The sequence below is a fragment of the Symphalangus syndactylus genome, chromosome 1 (genome assembly GCF_028878055.3).
Source record: "Symphalangus syndactylus isolate Jambi chromosome 1, NHGRI_mSymSyn1-v2.1_pri, whole genome shotgun sequence".
Taxonomy (NCBI): domain Eukaryota; kingdom Metazoa; phylum Chordata; class Mammalia; order Primates; family Hylobatidae; genus Symphalangus; species Symphalangus syndactylus.
The window spans coordinates 78,760,599-78,786,623 of record NC_072423.2 but is presented as its reverse complement, the minus strand read 5'-3'; the positions used below and the strand labels follow the sequence as shown (position 1 = coordinate 78,786,623).

At 39.6% G+C, this 26,025-nt stretch overlaps 1 protein-coding gene and 1 non-coding gene across 11 annotated transcripts in view; both read left to right on the top strand.

Moving 5' to 3' along the window:
• Positions 1–26,025, top strand: part of LOC129460740 (centrosomal protein of 76 kDa) — a 269,467-nt gene that overhangs the window by 179,703 nt on the left and 63,739 nt on the right. For all 10 annotated transcript variants that reach the window (XM_055239053.2, XM_055239056.2, XM_055239047.2 and 7 more), the window contains one exon: positions 23,151–23,228. In XM_055239053.2, coding sequence (XP_055095028.1) covers positions 23,151–23,228 — 78 coding nt within the window. The remainder of the gene's footprint in view (positions 1–23,150; positions 23,229–26,025) is intronic.
• LOC129461724 (small nucleolar RNA U13) lies at positions 1,901–2,002 on the top strand. Its single transcript, XR_008650676.1, has one exon. It is a non-coding gene; the product is annotated as a small nucleolar RNA U13 (small nucleolar RNA).

Sequence of the window (26,025 nt, the reverse complement as noted above, 5' to 3'; positions counted from 1 at the left end):
ACTACTGCTTTGATATTTATTGACATTGTTTGATTGGCATGCATTTGATATTTATTGGAAGAGAAACAAATTTTCAACATTGTCCACTGTATTGTTTTAAAAGATTTATTACCATCCTTTAGATGAGTGCTGAAAGTCATTTAGGAAAGAAGCAACTTAGGTAAAATTAAATCTATTGTATTAAAATATCAACAGTGTGAACCATTTAAGAAACATTTTCATACAGATTCCTTGCAAATGGAAATAAATGCTACTGAACTAGTTCAGTCCATTCCCATGTGACTTGCTTTCCACCTCCTTTCTGTCGCTCTTCTCTTCTGTCCATTCTGAAACATGTTAGGACCTCTTCCAGGAAGGGATAAAGGCTCAGAAAAGAGGTGACACTCACATCTGATCATTTAACTGTTTTATTTATTATTTATTTAAAAGGTGAGTCACCATGTGAAGATTCAGTGAGATCTTATATAAAATAGCACAGCATCTGGCAGAAGGTGAGAGCTCAGTACATGTTAGATAATGGATATCCATATTAGTCAGAGTTGTCCAGAGAGACAGAGCCAATGGGATATATAGATATATAGGTATATGAAAGGGGGCCAGGCGCAGGCTCATGTGTGTAATCTCAGCTACTTGGGAGGCTCAGACAGGAGGATCACTTGAGGCCAGGAGTTCAAGATACATGAGAGGGGACTTATTAGGGGAATTGGCTCATGTCATTATGGAGGCTGAGAAGTCCCATGACAGGGTGTCTGCAAGCTGGAGACCCTGTTATTCCAGCAGCACAGCTCAGTCCAAGTCCAAAGACCAAGGGTAAGAGAAGAAAAGTATATCCCAGCACCAGGAGAGAGAGGCCAATTTTCCTTCCTCTGTTTTATTCTATCCAGGGCCCCAGCCAAATGCATGGTGCCCACCTAAACTGAGGGCACCACTTAGTCCACTCAGACTCACACACTAGTATCCTCTGGAAACACATTCATCTAAATATATACCTAAAAATAATGCTTTACCAGTTCTCTAGGTATTCTTCAATTCAGTCAAGTCAACACCTAAAATTGTCACAGTATCATTTCTTTTACAACTAACATAGAGGGTTTATCAGAAGCACTAGGCTAAAACTTACCATGACCCACAATTTGGGGAAGAACACATGCTGGATATGTAAGCAAGAAAGGAAAAACTAAACTATTTGCCCAATAAGATGTACTTAGCCTTGGTAGTAAGTAGGTGATGGATGTCTCAGGCAGATCACCCTTAATAAATCACCCTTAAATAGATCCATTGTGTATATATGAATAAGAGCTCTGAGCATCCTTCCTCTGCTCTAGCTAGGGTACTGCTTATAGTCTATCTTTTTATGATAGGGCAATGAAAAGCTTTGCCTTTTTCTTTTTTTAATTTTATAAAATTGGATCAAGGAGGAAAGTTGTCAACAGAGTGGAAAAAAGGTGATCTCTGTGTTAAGAATAAATAAGTGTGTGTGTGTGTGTGTGTGTAATGGATTAGCTGTTCTCATTGAGCAGAACCAGAGGAAGTGGGATCTGATTAAAAGCTTCAAAGTGAACATCCAAAGGCACATCCTCAACTAGGTTTTCTCAAATAGTAGAAAAGATTACTTTTTAAGGCTGTCATTACCTTTCCCAGCTTGTTAAAACTGAGATTGCCTTCCCCAGAGCATTATTTTTAGGGTGTACATGTATGAACCTGGCTACTTTATAAAGCACAGTGCCTGGTTCATCATCTATTTATTTAGAAAGCAAATTTGTTAATAGAGGAAATTAAATGAGCTCTTAAAGTCCTTCCAACACTGGCATTCTTAGAAACTATTTCTGAGCTTAAATAGAACAATATTAGTATTTTTACTACTCTACTGCAGTGAGCATTTAAAAAATGTTTGCTCTTGATCCTTTTGCAGTTCCTAAGCGTGATAATTGGATATTCACACTTGTGTGCGAGATGTTCCTTTTTCTAAACCTTGTTATGTCAGAACATTACTCATCTGATGTAAAAAAAAAAATTTTTTTTCGCTCTTGATTAAAATTTTGCTTTGCAAGATATGCAAACACACTTTCAAAAAGAGGCTCAAACATTATTAAAGTTTATTTAAAGAAAAAGCTGACAGGTGGAGTAAAACTGCTGTGTGGCAGTGCCTGCAGAAACTGGCCAGGCTGACTGAGGTTGGGCCCTCACAACTGGTTGAAGTTCCAGCCACATCTCTCACCCTGTCACCACCCCAAGGCTAGGACTTTATAGGCATTAGTTCCATCCTGTTTTCATATCTCCTTCTCTGTTTCTACTCCGTTGATCTCCATCTCACCCTTTCCCAGTCTTCTCTGGAAACTGCACTCCATTTTGAAAAGAGTCCCCTCAGGCTCTTCTGACAACACTTGTTCCCCTAAGGGCAGTGCTTTCTCTTGCGGGAAGCTGATCTCTCCTCTACATCTCCCTGTTTCGATTGGGGTGGGTTTGCTAATATTCTGTCTCTCCTCTGCTGCCTGCCGGTAATCAGCCTTCATCCTTGTTGAAACACCCTTCTTCCTTTGAAGCTCTTGTCATCACTTCTCTCATCTTGGGTGATTTCCTAGACAAAGAAAGCACATAAATTGCCTATCAACACTAAGGTTTCAGGAATGTAAGTTTCTTTTACTTCTACAATGTATAAGATTTTCTTGAAATGATAGAACATTTTTATACATGTTAGTTTATGTATGTAAATGGTTTCAACCTTTTCTCAAAAATGCTGTTTTCACACTAATAAATACTATTTGTTACTTTGATTTTTTTCTGAAGATCCCAAAATACTTAATATATTTTAAGAATCATTCTTTATACCTATGAGTTAGTGTGTACCAAGTGGAATTTTTGAAACAATAGACTCTGATTCAACAAAATTAAAAATTGAATATCAACAATTTTTCAGACTACCTTGTGTCTGTGTATATGTGTGTGCATGAATGCATATAAATTGGGGTGGAAGCATAGTGTCAGAACGTTTGAACTCAGTTGCTGATAATGTGTCTGATTTGATAGTCCAAAAGTACTTTAATTATACTAAATTTCTTATATGGCAAGTTGGCAATTTATTAAAATATAAAATCTACCATCTGTTTTCCAATGTTATACTTGTTCTATAAAGTGTTAAGTGCATTTACTGAACCTGGCTACTTTATAAAGCACAGTACCTGGTTCATCATCTATTTATTTAGAAAGCAAATTTGTTTATATTCTAATCCCTTTCATGATGTGATGATTTTCTTCTTAAACAACCAATGAGCTCCTTTAAGGTTATTCTTTGGAAAAGATTTGGGTAGGCCTGCTATTACTTTGTCTCTTAAGCAATGTGATATCCTTGAAAGTAAGTACACATTACAGTGTCTCCTGAGCAATTTGATATCCTTGTAAGTTAAGTATAGCTGGAGGCACTGTCTAAGCAATCCATCGAGTGCATCAGGTTGTATGAAAGAAGAGCCCCCCTGCCCTGCTGCCAATGACACCACCATATTCCAGAGCCATACTGCAGGGGTAGCTGGTGAGCCTGTGCTGTGCAGAGGGGGCAGTTTCAATTGTAAAATTTTTTGTTGGAGAAAATGAGATTATATTAATGGTAGTATCCTTTAATCTATTGTGGTCCAGGTAATTTTTTGATCATCAGTCCCCAGTTTTGTTATTGTTAAATAAAATTATTTATCATTACCTAAAACTTCAGCCCCTGCTACTTTACTGTTATATTCATACAGCTCCTTTATAAAATGCCTTCTCTTCCTTACTCCATTTGATCCTTGTAACAATCCTGTGACTCTTTGCAAATTAGTAAACTGAGGCTTAGAGAGATTAGAGATTCACACAGAAGTAAGTTCTCAGTGCTGCTGATAACAGCATTTTCATCCTCATCACACTCCCCAGTCCAGCAAAGGTGTTCCACTACATAGAAGGTATTGCTGTTTTCCTCTTAAGAGTGTCACATAAAATGCACTGTTAGATGAAACTAAAGAGAGAGTTCTGAAGAAAATGGAGGTAGATACTTTGACGTAGGTTTCTGAGCAGTCTTGGAGAAAGAATATGTGAGTCAGAGAGACTAAGATTTGGCTTTGGAGAGAAGAGAGTTTATGAGAGAATGTGTGGGCATGCATGTGCTGGTGTTAGGGGATGATGGTCCTGCATATGCACATAAATGGGATTGGGGGGTACCATGTAAAGTTCAGGTATGAAATAAGAGGGAGGCCAGGCACAGTGGCTCATGCCTGTAATCACAGCACTCTGGGAGCCCAAGGCAGGAGGATCACTTGAAGCCAGGAGTTCAAGACCAGCCTGGCCAACAAGGCAAGACCCTATCTATAAAATAAACAAATAAATAAAGAGGGAGATGTGAAATGAGAAAAGCTAAGAGTATCATAGAAGTGTCAAAGACTGAGATAAAATAATTTTAAGACTAGAAAGTCAGTTGATTTTTTTCTGATATGTTCCTAGCATGCTCTAGCCATCATTGCCTCCATGTTGAGAGTGTGCAGTATGCTCACCAAATTCTCCAGTAATACACTGTTTCATAGTAGGGGTATAATGATATTATAGTAGAAACTTGATGTATCATAGAAGTACACTGTTTTAAAAGAATTTTTTGAAAGCTTTCTTTAAAGCAAATAACTCATTTATTTCATAATTTGAAATATTTGTATTACCGCTCATCTCTTTTAAAAGCCCCTTTATTGGTGAATCATACCATTCATTATTCATGTAACTTCTTAAAATCAAATAGCATTTGCAAGACTTCTGTTTACTCATCTTTAAAAATGGGGAGGAAGGCCTGGCGCTCAGTGGCTTACTTCTGTAATCCCAGCACTTTGAGAGGCCGAGGCCAGGTGTTTTGAGACCAGCCTGAGAAGCATAGCAAGATCCCAGAATCGTGGAATCCTAGTTGCTTGGGAGGCAGAGACAGGAAGATCTTTTGAGCCCGGGAGTTTAAGGCTGCAGTGAGCTATGATCTCACCACTGTGCTCCAGCCTTGGTAATAGAGTGAGACCCTGTCTCTAAAAACATAAAAATGCGGGAGGGGGCAAGACATGTTAAGCTTCCGTCTAGTCTTAAAATTTTATGCAGAAAATAAAATTTGTGTGACTAAATTTTTTGTTCTATTTATTCAACAAGCTTTTCCTCATTTTTGTTATTAGTCTTACAGTGTAGGCAAAGTGTATACAGATAAGTAAGTGCATTCCTGGTAAAATTTTCTATGAAATTATTGTATACTGTTGTATTTTATGTCTTAAATTTGAGATAGATTTTACAGAAAAGCAGTTCAATGTTGTAGATAAATTAATCAAAATTGAGGATGCCATAGGCCTTTTAAAAACACAGATTTAACTTTTTAAAATTGGTAAGCTAGCTGTAACATTCAATACTGACATTACTACTATATTGATGTCAGTATAGGCTAAAAATACAATTATTTTCACAATCTACTGGGAGAAAATCCTTGTACAGAATAAATTCCTGATACAGTAACATTAGTCATCAATGAATGAACAGTGAAAATAATTGCGCATTGTATAGCATGTGTTCATGATATTGCAGCAAGAACTTTATAAGGCACGTAAAATAGATTTTTAATGTCCTAATTTCTGTTCTCTAGATTATGTACTCAAAGTGATGAAAATTTTCTCTTCCTCTTGCACTTTCTTGTGTCATTCATACACATAAACGTCACCCAAACTAAGGTAGAATATTTCAAACATTTTGATCTTTGAGAGATAAGATGTCTAATATAGTTAACTCATCTTGGATTTCTTCAGCAGTAGGCTCTACAGGTGTGGGTTGTCATTTCTGATTATCTGATTATAATGATCTTTGCACTCTTCTCAAGTGTGGCTGTACCTGTGGTGCTTAATTAGTTTCTTGACATATTAAACGCTTCTTATAAATGTTGTCTTCATTGACCCTTTCAAGTATGATTTTTTCACTCACACCCTTCATACCTCAGCTGAAAGGACATCCTCTCAGGCCACCCCAGATTCATACCTCAGCTGAAAGGACATCCTCTCAGGCCACCCCAGACACCTTTATATATTCAGCACACACTGCCTTTTATTTTATTTTATTTTTTATTTATTTTTTTATTTTTTTTTGAGACGGAGTCTTGCTCTGTCACCTAAGCTGGAGTGCAGTGGCGCAATCTCGGCTCACTGCAAGTTGCGCCTCCCGGGTTCACGCCATTCTCCTGCCTCAGCCTCCGGAGTAGCTGGGACTACAGGCGCCCGCCACCACGCCCGGATAATTTTTTGTATTTTTAGTAGAGACGGGGTTTCACCGTGTTAGCCAGGATGGTCTCGATCTCCTGACCTCGTGATCCGCCCGCTTCAGCCTCCCAAAGTGCTGGGATTACAGGCATGAGCCACCGCACCCAGCCTGCTGTTTTTGTTTTAATTGCATTGCCCTATTATCTCCTTTTTAGCAGCCATCATGGTCTGTAGTTGTTTTGTTGGGCTCTTTTCTTATTCATTGATGTCTGCCACTAGAATATAATCTCATTGAGGGCAGAGAACTTTTCTCTCTAATTCACTGTTATATCCCAGTGAAATGGGGACTCCGTAGATATTTGATCATTGTTAAATGAATTAAAGAATCTGTGGTTTAGCTATTGTAGGTCTGGTTTCTCACCATCTGTCTTGCATCCTTGTCCCCTGATGCTCTTCAGTTATCTCCAAAATGCAGAGCCTCCCTTTTGTTCTCACTGTGTCTACCTTACCTTGCCTCACGCATTGGTTTGACATCTCTTGCCTGCGCCATGACAAAACCTCTAATGTTACTTCCCTTTTCATGACTTCTTGATACTTGTAGGTGGAAAGTGTAAACCCCTTAGCATGACATGGGCAGCTGTTCACAATCTGACCCAGTTCTGACCTCTCCAGGCTCTTCACTCACCATTCATCCCTGCCCTATGTATGCTGGTGTTGCCTACACTTCCTTCATTCCTGAATGTCCAGGGCCTCTGCACCTACCTGAAATGTCCCTTTCTCCTCTTCGCTACCTAGAAGATGCCTACTTCTCCTTAAGACCTAACTCAAATGTCTATCTACTATTCTGAAATGCTTTCTCCAATTGAAGTCATTCTTTCTTCTCTGTGTTCATTCAATGAGCATTCCACTCTGGCATCTTTCTGTCACTTACAACAGTGACACTGTGTTGTAATTACTGTATACTTATATTTCTCACTAGACTGTGAACTTAAGGGCAAGGACCATGTTTGTACTGTCAGTCCTGTCATAGATTTAGGGACCCAAGACAGTATCTCTTGTAGTCTTTTTAGGTGTGTTTCCTTTGCTGCCTCCTCAGCTTAGGGTAACACTGGGGCCTCCATCAATGAGATTAAGTTTTTTTAACCTAATAAATATTAGAGTTGGAGTCTTCTCAGCCTTTAACTTTTTTTTTTTTCTTTTTTTGAGACAGAGTCTTGCTCTGTCACCCAGGCTGGAGTGCAGTGGCACAATCTGCAAGCTCCATCTCCCAAGTTCACGTCATTCTCCTGCCTCAGCCTCTCGAGTAGCTGGGACTACAGTTGCCCGCTACCACGCCTGGCTAATTTTTTGTGTTTTTAGTAGAGATGGGGTTTCACCGTGTTAGCCAGGGTGGTCTCCATCTCCTGACCTCATGATCCACCCGCCTCGGCCTCCCAAAGTGCTGGGATTACAGGCGTGAGCCACTGTGCCTGGCCAACATATTTTTATTCAAGAAGAAACAGAGGAGAATAGAATCAACCTTAAGATGCTGATTATGGAGTTATCAGGAGCCAGGAGCAGCCCAGGAATGGTGCACAGCTGATGCACACCTGGGGCTCCTGGACACACAGCTGCTCTTCATACTCATTCTGCTCTCCAGAAGTGAGAACCTGAGGGCTGGGGGTTGAAATTGAATGCTGCTTTATTTTCATTAATTTTTAAAATATTTCTAATATAATTTATGTACTTGGCGGAAGAAAGATCCAAAGCCTTCTGCAGCAGCTCTAAGCCCAGACAACCTACATCATGTTCACCGAAAGGCCTATCCTTATATGTAACCCCTGCGTATCTCATCCTTCGTTTATGTTAGTACTTTAATCCTTGTGATGTTCTTTGTGAGTTTTGTAGTATTACCCTTCACCACCTGACTCGTGTAGATAGAAAAACTGAAGCACGGTTCAACAAACCTTAATAAAGTAGCTGCCCATGATGATAAAAGGACTTAAAATTAGACCTAATTTGGCCGGGCGCAGTGGCTCACACTTGTAATCCCAGCACTTTGGGAGGCCGAGGCGGGCGGATCACGAGGTCGGGAGATCGAGACCACAGTGAAACCCCATCTCTACTAAAAATACAAAAAAATTAGCTGGGCGTGGCGGCGGGCGCCTGTAGTCCCAGCTACTCGGAGAGGCTGAGGCAGGAGAATGGTGTGAACCCGGGAGGCAGAGCTTGCAGTGAGCCGAGATTGCGCCACTGCACTCCAGCCTGGGCGACAGAGCGAGACTCTGTCTCAAAAAAAAAAAAAAAAAAATTAGATCTAATTTTTAACTTTGTACAAATAATAGACAATAAAAGTTGATCTTGAGATAGGAGGTCAGGATGTGAATGAGGTGTCTACAAACTTTAATATAGAAGAAACAGTGGAGGAGCTTGGGATTTTGATGAAGACTTGACAAAACATAATATCCATATGGAGACATCACAAAGCCTAGTGAATGGAGAGATGCTGGCTGTCAGAGGAACTAGGATCAGTTGGGAGAATCATTTTATTCATGCAAGTTATTTAAAATGTCTTCCATGGCCAGGCACAGTAGCTCACGCCTGTAATCCCAGCACTTTGGGAGGCTGAGGTGGGCAGATCACAATGTCAAGAGATCGAGACCATCCTGGCCAACGTGGTGAAACCCTGTCTCTACTAAAAATACAAAAATTAGCCAGGTGTGGTGGTGTGTGCCTGTAATCCCAGCTACTCGGGAAGCTGAGGCAGGAGAATTGCTTGGACTCAGGAGGCAGAGGTTGCAGTGAGCCGAGATCATGCCACTGCACTCCAGCCTGGCGACAGAGCAAGTGTCTCTCAAAAAAAGTACCTCTCAAAAAAAAAATTAAATTAAAAAAATAAAATGTTTTCCATACGATGGGTGCTACCATGATTAATACTGCTAACGTTTATTCCATACTTACTCTGTGCTAAATGCTGTTCTAAGACTTTATGTGCATTAATATTCATTGAGTCCTCACAGAAGCCATGTTTTAAGTGCTACTCTTACCACCTTTCTCACTGTCGGTACGGTGGTGAATGAGATGAACATGATCTCTGCCTTCACAGAACTCAAGAGAGTAGGGAGGACAGTGTAGGAGCAGGTCATCCAGTGCCGTGTTAGAAGGGCCGTGGCCAGCGGGCACAGGGTGCTGTGGAAGCAACCAACGGGACCATGCACAGCTTCCCAGAAGTAACTTCGAAGCTGAGACCCAAATGCTGAGGCAGAATGGTGGATGGAAAATGTGTTCCAGGAATAGTAAACAGCACACATGAAGGCCCAGGAGACGACACTGCCTCAGAAGGTACTATGCAGGGATACTATACAAGCATCTGATGGGAAGATGCACCAGAAGAGTCTATAGTTTTGTGACTACCCATGCTCTGAATGGCTTTCTGCAGGCATCGGATACATCTGCTTGTGTATGTGTGTATCTTCAGTATTCTGACCCTAGACTGCTGTACTGCTTTCATCCCTTGTTTAGCATATATTTCTGAACACCTCTGTGTTCCAGGTAGTGAGTTTCTGAGCATATGACAATCTCTAAGCCTCATTGCTCAGGGAGCTCTGTAACACCCCTAATGAGCAAGGCATCGTGGCAAAGAAAATGAACTGCATCCTAGGGAAGATCTTCTTTATGATGCTAGGAATGAGTAGATGGAGTTATAACATACTAAAAGCTAGTCTTTAGTTCTTCAGGTTTCAAGAAATAGAACTCCTTTGTTTTAAAGATAGTTTTGCTTTAAAACAGAAATCTTGGTAAATCTGTGGCTACTGGGGGGCTTTTTAATCCAGATGAAGCTGGTGTGAGCAAGGAAGCAGGTTCCCGTGTATAGTCACGAGGTTGTATACACATGGGATCTGATTTTAATTACTAATGAGGTTCATTTATTGTTTCCTCTCCACTCCAATCCCCTATAAATGCTTGATGTGAAACTTTTTTTTCTAAAAGCAGCAAGAGAAAAGAACTTCAGGGTTATAATTTTCTTAAACAGATGAAATGACAACAGTGTTGAATTAAATATTGATTTTTTAAAAAATGTGTAACACAAGCGGGTTTGTTTTTTCTATATTAATGTATTATCTTATATACTTTAGCTCCAATTTCTACCTAACTAGCATCTTGATAAACAATTTTTATCCTTATTTTTAAAATTTTAATAATGGCCTTTGTTGTTGTTGTTATTATTATTATTATTATTATTTTGAGACAGAGTCTCATTCTGTCACCCAGGCTGGAGTACAGTGGCATGATCTTGGCTCACTGCAAGCTCCGCCTCCGGGGTTCACGCCGTTCTTCTGCCTCAGCCTCCTGAGTAGCTGGGACTATAGGTGCCCACCACCACACCCGGCTAATTTTTTTGTATTTTTAGTAGAGATGGGGTTTCACCATGTTAGCCAGGATGGTTTCGATCTCCTGACCTCATGATCCGCCTGCCTCGGCCTCCCAAAGTGCTGGGATTACAGGTGTGAACCACTGTGCCTGGCCACTTTTTTTTTTCTTTTTCTTCCTAGAGAGACACGGTCTCACTTTGCTGCCCAGGCTGGAGTGTGGTGGTGTGATCATAGCTCTTTAGCTCCTGGGCTCAAGTGATCCTCCTGCCTCAGCCTCCCAAGTAGCTAGGACTACAGGTGTTCACCACCATGGTTGGCTGATTTTTTTATTTTTATTTTTGTGGAGATGGGGTCTTGCTGTGCTGCCCAGGTTGGTCTGAAACTCTTGGCCTCAAGTGATCCTGCCACCTTACCTTCCCAACACACTCAGATTACATGCATGAGCCACTGTGCCTTGCCCGTTATTACTTTAATGTGTAATTCTGCACAATTCACCAGACATGGTGTCTCATGCTTTATAATCCTGGCATTTTACTGTGAAAAACTTAATGTTAAATTATTCTTCTTTGCCTTCCAACCTGTTACACTGAAGAAGTAAATTGACTTCTTTGATCTTTCATTTCCCAGAATATTTCTAAAGTTTTCCTAGAGAGAAGAAAACATTTTTCCCCCCATCAGTATAAATAGCTGTGCTGTTTAAAAGTAGTATTTTGCCAATGTTGTGATTTTCTAAATGTTTAAATGATTCTCACTTACGTGGGATTTTGGTTTAAACCTCATCGGCCAAATTCTTCTGAATGATTAAATCTTACCCCAAATTTAATGAAATCCTAGGATGGGAGGATGAGTTATAGATGCCCAGATTAGAGCCAGTTTATCTTTAGCTGCTAATATTTGACCAGACATTACAATTATGAGGTAAAACAATGAATTGGAAATAAGTGTGGCTTATGAATTTTTCAAAGTATTATATGAGTATATTTTACACAATATAATCCAATACATATAGAGAAACTTTGTTAAGTGATTTATAGGCATACCTCAGAGATATTGCGGGTTGGGTTCCAAACCATTGCAATAAAACAAATATTGCAATAAAGCAAGTCACACAAATTTTTTTGTTTCCCAATGCATACAAAATTAATTATCTGTATGTATATTATAGTCTATTAAGTGTGCAATAGCATTACATCTAAAAAAATACATACTTTAATTAAAAAATACTTTTTTCCTAGGAGTTTGAGACTGGAGTGGGCAACGTAGTGAGATCCTGTCTCTGCAAAAAATATTTTTTTGAAAAATTAGCCTGGCATGGTGGCTCATGCCTGTAGACCCAGCTACTCAGGAGGCTGAGGTAGGAGGATTGCTTGAGCCTGGGAGGTCAAGGCTGCTGATTACACCATTTTGCACTCCGTCCTGGGCAACTGAGTGAGACTATGTCTCAAAAAAAAATAAGAATAAAATACTTTATTGCTACAAAATGCTAGTGATCCTCTGAGCCATCAGTGAGTTGTAATCTTTTTGCTGGTAAAGTGTCTTGATCCAATGTTAATGGCTGCTGACTGATCAAGGTGGTGGCTGCTAAAGGTTAGGGTGGCTTTGGCCTTTTCTGAAAAATCAGAATACATTGTAGCGTACAGTGCTGTTTGATACCACAGTACCCGCAGTAGAACTTCTTTCAAAATTGGAGTCAATCCTCTCAAACCCTCTGGCTGCTTTATCAACTAGGTTTATATAATTTTTGAAATCTTTTGTTGTCATGTCAATAATGTGCACAGCATCGTCACCAGGAGTCGATTCCATGTCAGTAGACTACTTTCCTTGTCATCCATAAGAAGCAACTCCTCATTAGTTCAAGTTTCCTCATGAGATTGCAGTAATTCAGGCACATCTTCAGGCTCCACTTCTTATTCTCTTGGCTGTTTCCACCACATCAGCAGTTACTTCCTCCACTGAAGTCTTGATCCCCTCAAAGTCATCCGTGAGGGTTGGAATCAACTTCTTTGAAACTCCTGTTGATGTTGCATTTTGACCTCCTTTCATGAATCACCAGTGTTCTTAATGGCATCTAGAATGATGAATCCTTTCCTGAAGGTTTTCAATGTGCTTTGCCCAAACTCATCAGAGGAATCACTGTCTATGACAGTTATAGCCTTACAAAATGTAGTTCTTAAATAAGACTTGCAAGTAAAAATTATTCCTTGGTCCATGGGGCTGTACAATAGATGTTGTGTTAGCAGGCATGAAAACAACATTAATCTTGTATATTTCCGTCAGAGCTTTTGGGTGACCAAATGCATTGTCAATGAGTGGTAATATTTTGAAAGGAATCTTTTTTGCTATAAACAGATGTGCTGCCATCCAGTCTTTGTTGTTCCATTTATAGAGCACAGACAGAGTAGAGTTAACATAATTCTTAAGGGCCCTAAGATTTTCAGAATGGTTAATTAGCATTGACTTCAACTTCATCACCCACATTGGCCCCTAACAAGAGAGTCACCCTGTCCTTTGAAGCTTTGAAGCCAAGCACTGATTTCTCTCTAGCTATGAAAGTCCCAGATGGCATCTTCTTCCAATATTAAATTGTTTCATCTACATTGAAAATATGTTGTTTAATGTAGCTACCTTCATCAGTTAGCTACTTCTTCTTGATAACTTACTGCAGCTTCTACATTCAGCACTTGTTGCTTCACCTTGCACTTTTATCGAGCGGTGACAACTTTTTTTCTTAAACCTAATGAACCTATCTCTGCTAGCTTCAAACTTTCCTCCTGCAGCTTCTTCACCTTTTTCAGCCTTTATAGAATTGAAGAGTTTGGGCCCTGCTTAGGATTAAGTTTTGGTTTAAGGGAATGTTGTGACTGATTTGATCTTCTATCCAGACCACTAAAACTTTATATCAGGAATTAAGGCTGTTTTGCCTTCTTATCATTCGTGTTCACTGGAGTAGCACTTTTAATTTCCTTTAAGAGCTTGTCCTTTGCATTCACAACCTGGCTGTTTGGTGCAAGGAGCCTAGCTTTCAGCCCATCTTTGCTTTTGACATCCTTCCTCACCAAACTTAATCATTTCTAGCTTTTGATTTAAAGTGAGAGACTTGTGACTCTTCCTTTCACTTGAACACATCAAGGCCATTGTGGGGTTATTAATTGGCCTAATTAAATCATCATTGTGTCTCACGGAATAGGGAGGCCCCAGGAGAGGGAGAGAGATGGGGGAATGGCCAGTGAACGGAGCAGTCAGAACAGACACATTTATCAGTTAGGTTTGTTGTCTTACATGGACACTGTCATGAGCACCCCAAAGCAATGACAATAGTAACATCAAAGATCTCTCCTCACAGATCTCCATAACAGATTTAATTTTAAAAAAATGAAATATTGTGAGAATTACCAAAATGTGACAGAAAGACACAAAGTGAGCACATACTCTAGGAAAAATGGCACCAATAGATTTGCCGAACTCAGGGTTGCTGCAAACCTTCAATGTGTAAAAACACAATATCTGGCCAGGTGTGGGGTGGCTCACATCTGTAATCCCAGCACCTTGGGAGGCTGAGGTGGGGAGATCACTTGAGGTCAGGAGTTCGAGACCAGCCTAGCTGACATGATGAAACCCCATCTCTACTAATACTAGAAAAATTAGCCAGGTGTGGTGGTGCGCGCCTATAATCCCAGCTACTCGGGAGGCTGCGGCATGAGGATCCCTTGAACCTGGGAGGCAGAGGTTGCAGTGAGCTGAGATCACGTGCCACTGCACCCCACAGAGTAAAATTGTGTCAAAAAAAAAAAAAGGATCTGCTATGTACAACAAAGCGAAAGGCAGTAAAATGAGATATGCCTGTACATATATTATTTCAGTTAGCCCTATGCAAGAAATCATAACTTGATGAAGTTATCGAGCTCAGTTTATCTTAAATAAAACTAAAAAATATTTTACCTGAAATGAAAAACTGTATACATGTATATAAAGTATCTTCTTTTGCTGGGGGAAAACAGTGTTTTTTAAAATGACTAGGCTGTTATGAAATGGTTTTGTCTGTTTTTAAAATCTTATAGCCACATTTTATAGTCTGTAAATTGGTTGAAAAATCAAATGTAAGTATTTTCCACCTCGCAATCTCTTATCAAGCCAGTAGCCAAATCCACTGGTGTCATAGGGCCAATTGCATGTTAACTAACTCATACTGGGACACCTGTTTGTGACATGACTTCAGCTTATTTTCTGCTTGAATAGGCTTGCAAAGACAAAGCCCCAAGACGTCTGTCTCATTCGCAGATTGAAGGGTATTTTAATCAGCTTTCTCATATTCCTTGCCTATGCCTCACCTCATGCCAACACCTCCAATAATAAAATTCTGGCATTTAAGTTGGCTGGAAGTTTCTTTCTAGACCTAAAATAGGTTTATATCCCTCCAAGTGGTGAACATACCACTTTTTGACAGAAAATCCACCACCAGATGTCTTTTTGTAAGTGTGCCATGTGTTCATTTTAATGAGATCATTCATCATTTGTAACGTTCAGGGTCCTTGCTGCTGTCTGTCTTTTTTCTGTTTGATTTGTTATTTTTGTTGTGAGTGTTGGTAACATGCCGAGCACTGGTGTCTCATCAGTGAGGAGTAAATCTCTCTCTGCCCTCCTGTCATTGCTCTTAGCGCTGCTCTCCCTGTTAAAATGTTTCACAAGAATATTTTACTGAAAGCTCATGGAAGAACTCTGCCACCTTTCAGATCCTGCATCTTTTAAAACTTAATTTATTTTTAACAAAAAATTTCACATGGTTCAAAACCCAGGAGTTGTAAAAATATTACATTAAATTGTACCCTTCTATTTTTGTCTCCTACTCACACTCTCCCTATATATAGGCAACAAATATTATTAATTTCTTTTTTATCTTTGCAGAGAGATTTTATGTATAACAAGTGCATATCAGTATTTTCTTCCTTTTTTCACTTTTAAACTTTCCTTTTTTATTTAATTATATGTCTTAGAGATCATTTCAGATCAGTAAATAGTTTTCACATCTGTAGGCCTTTATAATCTATTTTGTGGGTATGCCGTAATGAGTTTAACTAGTCCTATATTGACAGCTACTAAGTAATTTCCATTCTTTTTCTATTACAAACAGTGGTGTCGTGGGTAATTTTTAACCTATTCTTCTTGAGTGTGAACATAACTGTAAGGTAAATTCCTAGAAGTAGACTTGCTAGGCCAAAGGAAATGTGCATTTATAATTTTTATAAAATATAATATTGTCCTTCCTAGAGGTTTAGTAGTTGATACTGTCCTTAGCAATGTGTGAGGCTGTCTATTCTCCTACATTTTCACAATGTGTTTTCACAGTGATAAGTGAAAATTAGTATCTTAACAATTTTAATTTGCATTTGTCTTACTATAAATGAGATCAGATATCTTCATATACTTAAGAATCATTTATCAATTGCTTGTTCATTTCCTTTGTTCATTTTTCTAATGAGCCATTGGTCTTATTAATTTGTCTTTATTTATTAGGAAAATAACTGTGATATAATTTGTAAATATTGTCTGTGATATTTTAATGGTCATTTTTATCACCATCACTGCATTTCTATAGGTGTGAAGAGCTGATGAGTATAAAAACAGAAAAGGTGGATGTGTATTAGCAGATAATGTCAGTCCAGCTATGTAGAGCAGAGTCAGTCCAGCTATGTAGAGCAGAGACATTTGTTAGAGAGACAGAGTGTGTGTGTGTGCGCGCGCGTGCGTGTGTGCGCACATATGTGTGTATAGGTACAAAAAATACTGGAAGAATAGAGGAATTCTAGGAGTTCCTTTCCTAGAACCTAGAAATGAATTGCTTTCATTTTTATGACTTTATCTATAGTTTTTCTAATTTCTGTAGTGAACCATATAAATTCAAATTAGGTAGTACAGAATATCAATTTATAGTTTATCTTAACATTTTACATTTTTTATTCAATAAAATGCTCTTGACTTTTTTCATAATTGCTATAGTTGTTATTTGGCCACCATCCACCCCTCAGGGAGGAGAAGCGTGTTGTATCTTTAAGAATGCTCCATAAAGCTTGACACAAATATAAATCATATTCTTTAGTACTTATCCATTAACTGCATGGGAGACTTCCAATTATCAGAACAACTGCTATAACTTTTTACTGGGTTTTTGTACCCTAATTTCTGAAATGTTAATTTGGGACTAGTCAATATGATAAAATCTTCTTTCCCTCTTTTCAGATAAAATATATTTGAATTAAAAAGTCATAGCTCATAATGTGCGTGGCTGATATTCATTTTTTAATTTATTATAGACAATATTGTGAAATAATGTCAGTCATGAAGTGTATTTAATAGTCTTTATGTAAGTAATTTCTTTGTTTTTTTTTTGTTTTGTTTTTGTTTTTGTTTTGAGACAGGGTCTGGCTCTGTCACCTATGCTGGGGTAATCTCACGCAGTGATGCAATCTCAGCTCACTCTACCCTCTGCCTCCTGGCCTCAAGCAATCCTCCTACCTCAGCCTCCCGAGTAGTTGAGACTACAGGCATGAGCCACTGTGCCTGGCAGTAATTTGTTGCTTTTTTCTTTCTTTCTTTTTCTTTTCTTTTCTTTTTTTTCTTTTTTTTTATTTTCTTTTTTGTGTGTGTGTGAGACAGGGTCTTGCTCTTTTGCCCAGACTGGAATGCAGTGATGCAATCACAGCTCACTGCACTTCCAACACCCAGGTTCAGGCAGTCCTTCTGCCTCAGCCTCCCAAAGTGCTGGGATTAAAGTTGTGAGCCATCATACCTGGCCTACATTAGCATATTTTAACTGCGTTATTAAAAATGTTTGTTGCCCAGTATGGTTGCTCACGCCTATAATCCCAGCACTTTGGAAGTCCAAGACGGGCGGACCACTGAGCCCAGGAGTTCAAGATCAGCCTGGCTAACATGGCAAAACCCTGTCTCTACTAAAAGTACAAAAATTAGCCAGGCGTGGTGGTACATGCCTGTAGTCTCTCCTGCTCAGGAGGCTGAGGTGAAAGGATTGCTTGAGCCCAGGAAGTTGAGGCTGCAGTGAGCCATGATCACACCACTGCTCCAGCCTGGTCAACAGAGTGAGACTCAGTCTCAACAATTAATTAAAAGTTTGTTCAAGGAAGTTTTGAAATATATTCCTTATTATAATACATTTAAAAATTTCTAACTGAAAACATGTACACATGACTTAGGGAAATAAGATAGTTTAAATGGTGGAAATGGTGATCATTAAAATGCTGTCATAAAAAATACTTTATTATTATTTTGATATGTGAACATATATGTGAATAAGAAGGATTTAATTAGTAAAGGGATACTTATATGTGAGCTGATGTTGAACCTACACAAATGGATTAAAATTATTCTCTGAGCATTTGGCATACTTCTGATTCACAGAGTAGATTTTGTTTTTTAAGTTGCCAGGAACTGAAAATGTTGGCATTGAGCAGTTCTAATTGCCAGCTTGAGAATGGTAATGTCAGAAATGGGAAGCGTAATTGCCATGTGGGTTCTCCCAATTAGAACTTTCTCACCATATCTCAAGCACAGGTTGACATCTGTTATTACATTTCTGCAAGCAAAAAAAAAGAAAAATCATTCAGAAGCTAAAGTATAATTGACAGCTTGAATCTAAAACAAGAAAAATCTGTAATTTACTTTCAAATAACTCATTTGTTTTTGCTGCTAACTAGAAAAATTGAGCTTTCTAGCCACATATTTGATCAAACTTGTTTGATTACAGTATTTATAGATTCTAAGCTATCTACATTTATTTATTGTTGAGTCAGGATTTTGATTTGATGAAGAGGCTAAGGAGAGGTATCATTTTGCAAAACAAATTCACTTAGGATAAAATATTTTTGTGTTGGAGTAAAAGTATTCACAATAAAATCCTCATAGGTATTCATTGACATAATAACTAATACCAACTGAATGTTCAATATGGTCTGAGCTGAATGCTGTGTTTCATCTGTATTCTTCTGGTATATTTCTTCTATAAAATCCAAAAGATAGCTATTATTATTTGCACTTTAATATATGAGAAAATCAAACAGGATTACAGCAATTAAAAAATTTGCCCAAAGTCATGCAGCTGGAAAGTATCTGAGCTACAGTTTGTGCTATTGTTCAGAAAAACAAATGTGAAATTCTTGGACCATTTCAATTATCTTCAATGTTATAAAGAACAGATAGTTTTTCTTAGTGGCAAAGAGTGAGGGATTTGATCACAGCACAAATAAAGGTAGAGATGTAGGCAGGCCTAACAGTGACACCCCCCTGACTACGTTTAGTCAGGGATGTGTCGGAGAATAGTAAAAATTAAGGTTGGGTGGAAAAGGGTCCCTGTTTTGGTGGGCATTGAAGCAAAAGAGTTTGGATTGAATATATTTCGCTGCTTCTCACACTATTCTACCAAAGTACCCCTAAGACATAAAAGCATGAACTCATATTTGTAGACTATTAAGGACATATTAAATCATAACTTTCAGTTGCAGATGACAGAAACCCACTCAAATAAGCATGGGCAGAGTAGGGGAGAGATGTATTGGCTCACATAATTGGGAAGTCTAAGGGTACAGCTAGTTTTAGGCATAGCTGGATCCAGAATCTCAAAGGCTGTAATTAGGGCTGGCATGCTCCCTCCCTTTCCTCTGCAGCCCTTTCCAGGACAGTCTCTTACTACCATCTGCAGCCCTATTCTCACACTCTTATCAATTTAGAACTCTGGCAGCAAATCTTTTCTGTTAATTGGGGCAAAAAAGTCTTAGAGGAAGATTTGAAGTCATATACCCACTTAGTAACCAGTCACAGTGGCCCAGGAGATAGGCTGTGCTGGCTGGTCTAGGTCATGTTCTTACGCTTGTAAATAGGAAGTGAGGTGCTGGGTCAGCCCTGCTCAAACCGTATGGGGTGCATTTCTCAACAGAAGGATCTTTATCAGAGGAAGGAGCAGGGAGGGTTTCTCGACAAAATTAATGCTGTCCACTGAAGACTTGCTTGTCTAGTGCAAGTTAAAATATCTTTGAGATAGTGAATTTTACCTTTCAAATTCATGTAAGTTTTGTCTGAGATGTCTGTTGTAATTTTTTTTAATGTTTCGTGCTGTGGATTAAGCTCCCCTAGGATTTCCTTGGGAGACTCCTAGGGGTAAAATTTGAATTCAGGAGATTTTATTGGGGCATGCTTTTGGGAACACCTATAAGGGGTAAGGAAAGCAGGATTGAGCAGAGGGAAATGTTGAAATGTGATGCAGATGCAGCAGAGGCCTCAGCCGATCCCACAGGGAGCTCAGCAGCTGGGGGTGGTTCTTCGGAGATGTCCCAAATTGAAGCAAGGAGGCCTGATCTTTGTACTTCCTCACAGACCAGTGACTGGATATAGGTTACTCTAGGGAGGATGTTACTTTGACAAAGCAGCTTCCTTTGGCTGAGGGCAGTTCCTGAGGAGGGTTAAGTAGCGAGCCTTTAGCAGACATCTCTAGCCACTAGTGGAAGAGGATGTTGTTCCTGAAACAGAGGGCAGCTTACCACAGCTTTCATTACATTAATTCCAGGAAAACATGTCGTGTTTATCTGTTGTTTTATTAATATTTTGTTTTATTTTATATTTTTGAGACAGGGTTTCTCTCTGTCGCCTAGGTTGGAGTGCAGTGGTGTGATCTTAGCTCACTTGTAGCCGCAACCTCCCAGGCTGAAGTGATTCTCCCACCTCAGCCTCCTGAGTAGCTGGGACTACAGGCAAGCGCCACCATACCCAGCTAATTTTTTGTTTTTTTGGAGAGACAAGGTCTTACTGTGTTGCCCAGGTTGGTCTTCAACTCCTGGCCTCAAGCAGTCCTCCTGCCTCAGCTTCCTCAAATATTGGGATCATAGGCATGAGTCACTGCACCTGGTCTGGAATTAAAAAAAAAAAAAGTATAGGCTTATAAAGATGAGTTTATTCATCGTGATTTCAGCTTTTTTCATATTTTTATGGTATATAAGATCCTGGGTAAGCAGTATATTGCTTCTGTGGGATCAGCCTTTGGGTGACAAGGGAGAATATGGCAGAAAGAACGTGTTTCCAAGTGGGCATGCGTCAGCCCCACCCCACATTCCATTATGTCTAAGGAAAGGAGGGTTATTAGAAGGTTGGTCCATTTATGCGTACTTGATTTTCTCAGGCGCTAAGGTTCCAAACCAGCTTATTTGATGCTGGTTGAATCTTGTTGACCTGTTTAATACTATAATTACTTCTTTTCTTCTGTATGGTATTAGAAATGCATTTCTTTTTCTTTTCTATTTTATTTTACCTATTTATTCATCCACCTGTTGGCTGAATGAGACACTTAAATGTAATGTGAGCCTGGGTTGAAGATGTATTTTCCTAAAACGCAGAGCATGTGTTTCGGCATGGCGGATAAGATACCTCTCCCCAACTTCCCTAGGGGATTCTGAATTTAGAGGAGAACATAGATTTTTCTCTGAATATTACTCCCTCTGATTGAGCTTCCTCTTACTAAAGTTGACTTGGTAAGGGCTATTAAATAGGTGTAAGTATTTAAACATGCATGGTTGAAAGTGTCTTAATCTACTTAATGAAGAAATATTTACTAAGCACCTATTCTATGCAAGGCTATTCTGGAGATTTGTGAATCCCATCAGTGAACAAAATACAAAAAAAAAAAAAATTCTTCTTTCCTAAAGTCTGAATCCAGCAGGAGGTGGTAGACAGTAAACATATGAAATAAGTACATCCTATAGACCACTAAAAGGTAGGAAGAGCTATGGAAAAAGACGTAAACTAGAGTAATTGTTAGTAGCTGGGGATGGGGCTTGGAATTTGGTCAAGATAGATCCCGTTGAGAAGGTGACGTTTGCACAAGTGTGTAACAGATGTGAGGTGATTCAGTCTGGATATTTGAGATATAAAGCATTCTAGGAAGATGGTGGCAGCCAGTGTAAATACCATAAGGCTGCAGTGGGAAGAAATAGTAGGAGATGAGGTAAGGTGTGGTGACTCAAGCCTATAATCCCAGCCCTTTGGGAGGCTGAGGCAGGGGGATCACAAGCCGAGGAGTTCGACACCAGCCCAGGCAATATAGTGAGACCCTATCTGTAGAAAATACAAGAAATAGCCAGGCATAGGGGTACACACCTGTAGTCCCAGTTACTTGGGAGGCTAAGCTGGGAGAATTACTGGAGCCCCAGGAAGTCGAGGCTGCAGTGAGCTGTAATTGCAGTACTGCGCTCCAGCCTGAGCAACAGAGGATGACCCTGTCTCTAAAAATAAATAAATAAATCTTAAAAATAAATATTTCAGACCAGGAGCAGTGGCTCATGCCTGTTATCCCAGCTCTTTGGGAGGCCGAGGTGGGTGGATCACCTGAGGTCACGAGTTTGAGAACAGCCTGACCGACGTGGAGAAATCCTGTTTGTACTAAAAATACAAAATTAGCCAGGCGTGGTGACGTATGCCTGTACTCCTAGCTACTCGGGAGGCTGAGGCAGGAGAATCGCTTGAATCTGGGAGGTAGAGGTTATAGTGAGCTGAGATTGCACCATTGCACTCCAGCCTGGGCAACAAGAGCAAAACTCTGCCTCAAATAAATAAATAAATAAATAAATAAAGTTAAGTATTCATTATTCTCATATAAAACAAGCTAGATTTCATACAGTGCATTTAAACAGTCTTTCGATCAACGTGGGGATTAGGGAAAAATTTTTTTAAAACTCAGTTTAAGTGCAGGCAGGCACATAGCTCAGCAAAAAATAAATATATTAGGGTCGAATTACTGTAAGTAGAACTGCTGTATCATAAATTTAGAATTAATATGTGAATATATTTTAGCAACCAAGATTTTCTTAAAGTTGCAAGTTGAATTGATGCAGTTTGAGGCATTTTTATCAATTAAAATGTACGCATCAAATTACTTGATAAATATATATTGAGCATCAGCAAGTGACAGTGCTTGTGTGGCCTCTGAAGATGGGATTCTGCCTCATGAAGCCTAGAGGGAAGGCACTAATATGTGTAAAATTACAATGTTGATAAGAGCTGTAGAGGTATAATGGTGCTATAAAATTTTAAAATAGGAGGATTTTGACTTATTCAGGGAGGAAGGGAAGGCTTCTCTGAAGAATCGATGATTCTGTTGAGTCTGATATCTGAAAGGAAGAATGAAAGTAGACAATGAAAGAGACCAGCCATGGGGTGAGGAGAGGAGAGCATCCGGGATCAGATTGCTTCAGAAGCCCAGGCAAAATATGATGGTGTTTGGAGTAATGGATTTGTAGTACAGATGAAAAGAAGAGAGCTTAAGTTAAAAAAAAAAAAAAAAAAAGTTGTGTTGGCAAGGCCTGAAAGGAAATTAGAGTGAGCAGTCTCAGTCCATCCTCAGTAAAATGGACCCTCAGGATTCCATTTTAATTGGCCCTAGAGTTTACAGAGCAATAGATTCTGTAATATCTCCTTCACTGATACTTGAATATATGTCTTATCTGAAGATATGTTAGGAATTTTAATTTGAGAAGGTAACTTAATGAAATTTTTATGCCTGTTTTATTTTAACCTGTAGAATCTTAAGAAGATTCAAGAAATGGAAAAGAGTGATGAATCTAGCACAGACTTGGAAGAGCTGAAAAACGCTGACTGGGTAAGAGCTGGAAATGCTTTCTGATCTGTTTACTGTCTAAGAAATGGTATAATTTTTTTTTTTTTTTTGAGACAGGGTCTCATTCTGTTGCTCAGGCTGCAGTGCAATGGTGCGATCTCAGCTCACTGCAACCCCCACCTCCCAGGTACTGCAACCCCCACCTCCTGGGTTCAAGTGATTCTTCTGCCTCAGCCTCCCAAGTAGCTAGGACTACAAGCATGTGCCACCACGCCCGGCTAATTTTGTATTTTTAGTAGAGACGGAGTTTCACCATGTTGGCCAGGCTGGTCTCAAACTCCTGACCTCATGTGATCCTCCCACCTGGGCCTCTCAAAGTGCTGAGATTACAGGCATGAGCCACCTTGCCCAGCCTGTATAATATTTTTAAAAATGCTAGTTATTGGCCAGGCATGGTAGCTCACATCTGTAATCCCAGCACTTGGGGAGGCCAAGGCAGGAAGATTGCTGGAGCTTAGGAATTCAAGACCAGCCTGGACAACGTAGTGAGACCCTATCACTAAAATAGGAGGATTTTTATTATTACTAAAAATAATAATAATGAAAAAATTAGCCAGGCTGGTGGCATGTGCCTGTGGTCCCAGCTACTTGGGAGGCTGAGTTAGAAGGATCACTTGAGCCCAGGAGGTTGAGGCTGCAGTGAACTATGATCACACCACTGCACTCCAGCCTGGTCAACAGAGTGAGACCCTGTCTCAAAAAAATAAAAAATAAAATACTCGTCATTAAGGACTGTAGTATGAATTGATATATAAATTTGAATGCTTAGTCTTACCTTTGAGGAAATAATCTATTCCCCATTTTAAAAAGCTTTCTGGTTTTATTAAAACCACCCCTAATGTCTCTGAGAATTTTAGTGTTTTAAAATATTAATATTTCTAATTATGTTAATACCTTAACACAGCAGTCCCCAACCTTTTTGGTACCAGAGACTGGTTTTGTGGAAGACAATTTCAAGGATTCGGGGTGGAGGGGTGGTTTCAAGATGAAACTGTTCCACCTCAGATCATCAGGCATTAGATTCTCGTAAGGTGCATACACCCTAGATCCCTCACATGTGCAGTTCACAGTAGGGTTTGTGCTCCTTTGAGAATCAAATGCCGCTGCTGATCTTACAGGAGACAGAGCTCAGGCATAGTGCTTGCTCATCCACCACTCATTTGCTGTGTAGCTCAGTTCCTAACAGGCCACAGACCAGTACCAGTCAGTGGACTGGGGGTTGCAAACCCCTGCCTTAACATATTCTTGTGTATAAATTAAAGTTTAAGCTATGTTTTCAGGATTAAGTGTGAAACTAACAGTGTTGTACATTTATTTATCCAATGAACAGTTATCTGTGTGAGGACCCCGGGAATGCAGAATAAACAATATGGGGTCTCTCTCCCAATAAAACTCAGTCTAAAACAGAAGACAGATTTGTAAAACAGATAATGTGGTTTATTCATGTGACACACTTTGAATATCTACAGTTTTTCAGGCATAGTACTAAATCCTAGTGACTCCAAAAATCCCTGCTGTCATATAAAACTTAGAGTTGGTAGACATGACAGTGTTGGGGACAGACAGTGAATGTTGTGGAGTGTGTTAGATTGTGGAAGTCCAAGGACAGGCGTGGTGGCTCACACCTGTAATCCCAGCACTTTGGGAGGCTGAGGTGGGCGGATCACCTGAGGTCAGGAGTTTGAGACCAGCCTGGCCAACATGACCAGCCATCTCTACTAAAAAATACAAAAATTAGCTGGGCGTGGTGGTGTGCACCTGTAATCCCACCTACTTGGGAGGCTGAGGCAGGAGAATAGCTTGAACCTGGGAGGCGGAGGTTGAGGTGAGCTGAGATTGCACCATTGCACTCCAGCCTGGGCGACAGAGGGAGACTCTGTCTCAAAAAAAAAAAAAAAAAAAAAAAAAAGGGTTGAAGTCCAGGTATTGGGGGAAGGCACATTTTAGGATTCTGACTTTTTAGTTTAAGAATGCTAGATAAATCGTGCCATTATCATATGAATGGGTTGTTTTTGACCATGTTAGGTTTTAATTGTTTGTCACATTATTTTCTAACTTTTATTGAGATATAATAGATATACAATAAGCTGCACATATTTAAAATGCATAACTTGATAATTTTGACATATTTTGTACATATATGTATATTCACCCATGAAACCATCACCACAATCAAAATAATGAGCCTATTTATCACACCCAAAGTTTCCTCATACCTTTTTATGATCCTACCTCCTGCCTCCCTCCCCCAGTTTTCAGGCAATTAGTCATCTGCTTTCTGTGACTATAGATTAGTTTGCACTTTCTAGAATTTTATATAAATGTAATCATATGGTATATACTGTTTTTTGGGGTTTTTTTTTTTTTTTTTTAGATGGAGTCTCGCTCTGTCGCCCAGGCTGGAGTGCAGTGGCGTGATCTTGGCTCACTGCAACCTCCATCTCCTGGGTTCAAGCAATTCTCCTGCCTCAGCCTCCTGACTAGCTGGGATGACAGGTGCGCACCACCACGCCCAGCTAATTTTTGTATTTTTAGTAGAGACAGGGTTTCACCATGTTGGTCAGGCTAGTCTTGTACTCCTGACCTGGTGATCCGCCCACCTTGGCCTCCCAAAGTGCTGGGATTACAGGTATGAGCCTCCGCGCCCAGCTGGTATGTACTGTTTTTGGTTTGGCTTCTTTCACTCTTCATAATTGTTTTGAGATTTCATCCATGTTGTTGTCTGTATCTGTATTGAGAAGTAATCCATTGTGTGGACATATCGCAGTTTATCTCTTCA